Consider the following 5000-nt stretch of genomic DNA (forward strand, 5'->3'; position numbering starts at 1 on the left):
AAACCCACTAACTTATTTTACACATTTTGTGTGGACATGTAGTGTATATGTTTGTGTGCGTTATCTACTGCAGTGAGTCGCTATTGTCAAGGCCCAGCCCGGCAATATCTGCATCATCGTCATCATCTCCACTGTCCCCGGACTCGTCTTCACTATGGCCACCAAGCATCACCTGCTGTACTGCCAGTGTCGCGCCATCTGATGTCAGGCTGTGCAGACCCTCCACATTCATTGTCACCAATGTACCTGAAATACAGACAAGGAAACCTCAGCGTCCGTCCGAGAATCAATGTGTGGAAATGTTTACCCAACAACAACCAAGTAATAAGTGTGTTTCCTTGGTTAAGGTCAGTGTTCATGACACAACAATAAGGAAGAGACTGGGCAAAAATGGCATCATCCTTCTTGTCCATGTCTTGTTCTTACCAAAGTCTCTGGTAAGAACATAACTTGATAGCCACAGTAGCAATGCAGTAAATGTCCTCTTTGGGACCAAGTTCATGAGCACAAACGCTAGTGTTTTATGCGATTACCGTTGTGTGATTTTGGACTGCATGTCTATCTGCACTCTGCCAGCCTGATGGGAGTTCGCCAAAACCATGTGTTTTGTGGACTAGGAGAAGGCGTTCGACCGTGTCCCTCGTGGAGTCCTGTGTGGGGTGCTTCTGGAGTATGGGGCAGCGAACCCCCTGATACGGGCTGTTCGGTCCCTGTACGACCGGTGTCAGAGTTTGGTACGCATTGCCGGCAGTCAGTCGGACTCATTTCCAGTAAGGGTTGGACTCCGCCAAGGCTGCCCTTTGTCAGCGATTCTGTTCATAACTTTTATGGACAGAATTTCTAGGTGCAGCCGAGGTGTGGAGGGGGTCTGGTTTGGTGGCCTCTGTATTGCATCTCTGGTTCTTGCAGATGATGTGGTTCTGTTGGCTTCATCAGGCCGTGATCTCCAACTCTCACTGGAGCGGTTCGCAGCCGAGTGTGAAGCGGCTGGGACGAGAATCGGCACCTCTAAATCTGAGACTATGGTCCTTAGTCCGAAAAGGGTGGCGTGCCCTCTCCAGGTCGGGGATGAGATCCTTCCCCAAGTGGAGGAGTTCAAATATCTTGGGGTCTTGTTCACGAGTGAGGAAAGAATGGAACGAGAGATCGACAGGCGGATCGGTGCAGCGTCTGCAGTGATGCAGACTTTGCATTGGTCTGTTGTGGTGAAGAAGGAGCTAAGCCGAAAGGCAAAGCTCTTAATTTACCGGTTGATCTACGTTCCTACCCTCACCTATGGTCACGAGATGTGGGTCGGATACAAGCGGCCGAAATGAGTTTCCTTCGCAGGGTGTCCGGGCTCTCCCTTAGAGGTAAGGTGAGAAGCTCGGTCATCCGGGAAGGGCTCAGAGTAGAACCGCTGCTCCTACGAATTAAGAGGAGCCAGATGAGGTGGCTCGGGCATCTGTTTAGGATGCCTCCTGGACGCCTCCCTGGTGAGGTGTTCCTGGCACGTCTCACCGGGAGGAGACCCCGGGACGACCCAGGATACGCTGGAGAGACTCCGTCTCTCGGCTTGTCTGGTAACGCCTCGGGATCCCCTCGGAAGAGCTAGATGAAGTGGCCTGGGAGAGGGTAGTCTGGGCTTCCCTGCTCAGGCTGCTGCTCCCGCGACCTCGGATAAGCGGAAGATAATGGATGGATGGATTATTGTGGCCATTGCTAAATTTGAAGATAGTTCATTCTGTGTTGTGACATAATCCCTAACATCGCTCCGTCGCTTAATACATTTAACTTTAACATCCGTAAACGAATGAGATAAATGTAGGCGCGTTTCCTAATTAAAGAAAGATGTACTGGTGGATCAACTCTTGTCTCAAGGTACGTGTGCTTTGCTGTTCCACTGTGACCACAACCAGGGCCACGACCCGCAGCACCTCAACGCGAAAATACAAAAGACCAGTGCAACAAATACGACACTGGCTGATCTGATGAGCAAAAATAATATTTAAACGTAAGAGTAGCAATTCAGGATGTCCGCTCCATCGGTGGGTAGTGTAGCCAAATATTGTACTCAAGTAAGAACACTGTTACTTGACAATAACGTGACTCAAGTAAAAGTAAAAAGTAGTCCTCAAAAAAATTTCTTGAGTTAGAGTAAAAAGTACCCAGTGAAATAATTACTCAAGTAGTGAGTAACTTCTGATTATTTAACCACAGCATGATCATCAATAAAAAAATAATTACAAATGAAAATGCAAATTCTGATGTTGCTGTGTGTGGGCGTGTGTGTATGCACAGTCAAAACTACAACAAAACATCTGCAATTTACTGCAGTGTTTTCTCAAGTTATAAGTGAGCTGAAATATCCACGTTTGGGCAGACAGTACCAGACAAATACTACAATACATGAAAGCTGTTGGTTTTGTTCATCTAAATATTAAACACGACGAGTTGCGCGCCATTGCCTTCATAGTAACGACGACCTTCCCAACATGGCTGCCACGTAGGCACGGCGATCAGCCGGGCTGGCTTATCGAGTTTTAATACCTATGTCCGGGAAGCCCAACAGAAGATGTTGTGTGAGTGAACTGGTGTACTGAGGAACTGAAGAACTGAAGAGTGATTCGTTCAGGGGAGGGACTTAAGTGAACAGTGATTCGTTCAGTGAAACTGGTGTACTGAGGAACTGAAGAGTGATTCGTTCATTGAACTTATTGTGCGCGAACCTTTATACGAGTGATTTGTTTGTGATCCGTGTTAAGGAGCGATGTACTAGTACAACGAGTGATTCGTTTGCGCAAGGAACGACGTACTACGGAGTGAACGTACTCATGAGTGATTTTAACCGCAAGTCCTGACGTCCTGGCGGGGAGAGCTTTCATTAGCAGCTTCAAGCGAACGGCACATTTTTGAGTCGACTAGTGAAGCACACATTTAAAATAAATGTAAATCAATAATAAACGTATATACGTATCGACCGATATGGGTTTTTCAGGACCGATACCGATTATTTGAAGTTAAGAAGGTCGATAACCGATACTTGGAGCCGATATTCATTTGCAGTAAAAGTGTAAAAATTGGCGTAAAAGATTTGAATATTACAAATGCCTTAAGCATGTTTATTTAACCAAACAAAATACAAATATCTTGCTATTGTTGCGCCCATGCTGACTTCATCATTGCATGTTTTGCACACAGCCCTCCCTGGTGTTGTTGGCTGATTGAAATACTGCCAGACTGCGCTTTTAGACTTAGGTCCATTCATCTGCAACAAGGGTTTGAAAAAAAGCGAGTGTTAAAGGTGGGCCAAATGCTGACATGCTCAACTCTCCATGCTTAATTTATTACAGCATTTGAGTAGCTTAAAGTTGATTTCATTAATACATTTAATATTTTACCATGCAATAGCAGGGACCCTGTCATTTAAAACTATGCTGCTACATTATTAATGATTAATATAACAAAAGCTACATAAAAAGCATAATAGTTGCTATGAGTGCAATAAAACTCCTGACAGAACAGTAACAATAACAGTAAGGTGAGAGAGGCGGAACCTCGGGCCGATGTGCCGGCATATTAGTCCGCCGCGGTGTAATATTCACAATTACATTTGTGTGTGGATGTGTGGACTGGATCTAGCTGCCAGCGCTGAAGGAGTACGAAACAGTCTATGACGACGGCGACCCCCACCAGAAAAACTCATCGGATCTGTACGATTCACGGAAAGGGCCTATTTTGAGAATTATGGAAATAAATTAACTTTTCCATGATATTCAAATTTTTGGGAAAGGGTCTGTAAATAGTGTGCACAACATCAAGACACTAGATAAAGCATTGTTGGAATGTCGGTGCTAAGTAAATATTTTAATTTCATCACCATGAATGCAGCAACTGCACTAATAATTTATCAAAGGGGCTTTAACTCGTACAGTAAAAGGCCACTGAATAATCACTAAAACTTAAATGGCCACTGTAGTAATTACTAGACTTGACACCGATCGGTATCGGCCGATATGTTGCATTTTATGCTGATCGGCTTTAATGTCATAATTCGCCGATCTGATCAATGACGTCATCGACCGGCTCCGCAAAAGACATTAATGTCATTCAGTGTGTGTCGGTCATTGTGAGGCACGGTTCACAGGTGGAATTGTTGCCAGCATCGGCTGGATGAGATTGGATTGGACGTGGCTGACATGGGAGAGCCAACTCTAAACCACTGAGAATTAATGGGGTATGGTGTCAAGAGGAAAATGAGGGGCAACAGACCCAAAAACAAAGAACTGACAGCATGTCACCCACTGGGCTTATGTGAGCTCGTCTTTTGCTCCCATTTATGTGAATGGCCGTCACTGGACGACAATGAGTGTGCAAATATTGTTAGATGTTGATTCTGCCATAACCACTCCAGCATTTCATTTGACAAGGGCATTCAATATTTACATACTACTACTAACAATAATTATAAAATGAATATTTTGGCATTGATATTGATAAAATCTTATCAATTCGCACACCTTAAACAAACCCATTCGTTTTATTTCATTCCCTCACCATCGATGAGCAATATTTATTCATAATGGAATTGGTAAATTCTTATCAATTCCCACAAACTGAGCAATTTTTATTTGTCGGTCAAAACGAGCAAAGTCTCTGGATTTAGATGAGTTTGTGAATCTCTTTTCGATCAGCCACAATTATCGCAGAATACAGCTGTGCAACAGGAAAAGGTTGAAGGTTAATACTATAATTGCAATGAGCGTAATTGCTTTGTTATGAGCTCTACATGATTAAAAGGCTGTTTTGCAGTTTGTCTGTTACACCTGATAATAAATTGGAAAATGAATTTGTGTTGTTTATTTATTGTGTGCTGTCAGAAAAGTAGTAATGCAGAAGGTTGGGAATCTTGTACTCTACTTGGTAAGCTTGTTACCTTACAAAAGTAACCGATGCATTGAATGTATAATTCATCATTCCTCTATTACCTTAATTATATTAAAGAAAGTGTAGTGTATAGA

The 5000-nt window shown here is 43.7% G+C and overlaps 1 protein-coding gene across 12 annotated transcripts in view; it reads right to left on the reverse strand.

The window, feature by feature from the left end:
* The window catches only part of pknox1.1 (pbx/knotted 1 homeobox 1.1), a 55325-nt gene that overhangs the window by 484 nt on the left and 49841 nt on the right, over nt 1-5000 (reverse strand). For all 12 annotated transcript variants that reach the window (XM_061793350.1, XM_061793358.1, XM_061793357.1 and 9 more), the window contains one exon: nt 1-246. This exon is cut by the window's left edge and continues 484 nt beyond it. In XM_061793350.1, the coding sequence (XP_061649334.1) occupies nt 65-246 (182 nt within the window). In that variant the 3' untranslated portion in view covers nt 1-64. The remainder of the gene's footprint in view (nt 247-5000) is intronic.

The sequence above is a fragment of the Phyllopteryx taeniolatus genome, chromosome 12, assembly GCF_024500385.1.
Source record: "Phyllopteryx taeniolatus isolate TA_2022b chromosome 12, UOR_Ptae_1.2, whole genome shotgun sequence".
In the NCBI taxonomy this organism is placed as follows: domain Eukaryota; kingdom Metazoa; phylum Chordata; class Actinopteri; order Syngnathiformes; family Syngnathidae; genus Phyllopteryx; species Phyllopteryx taeniolatus.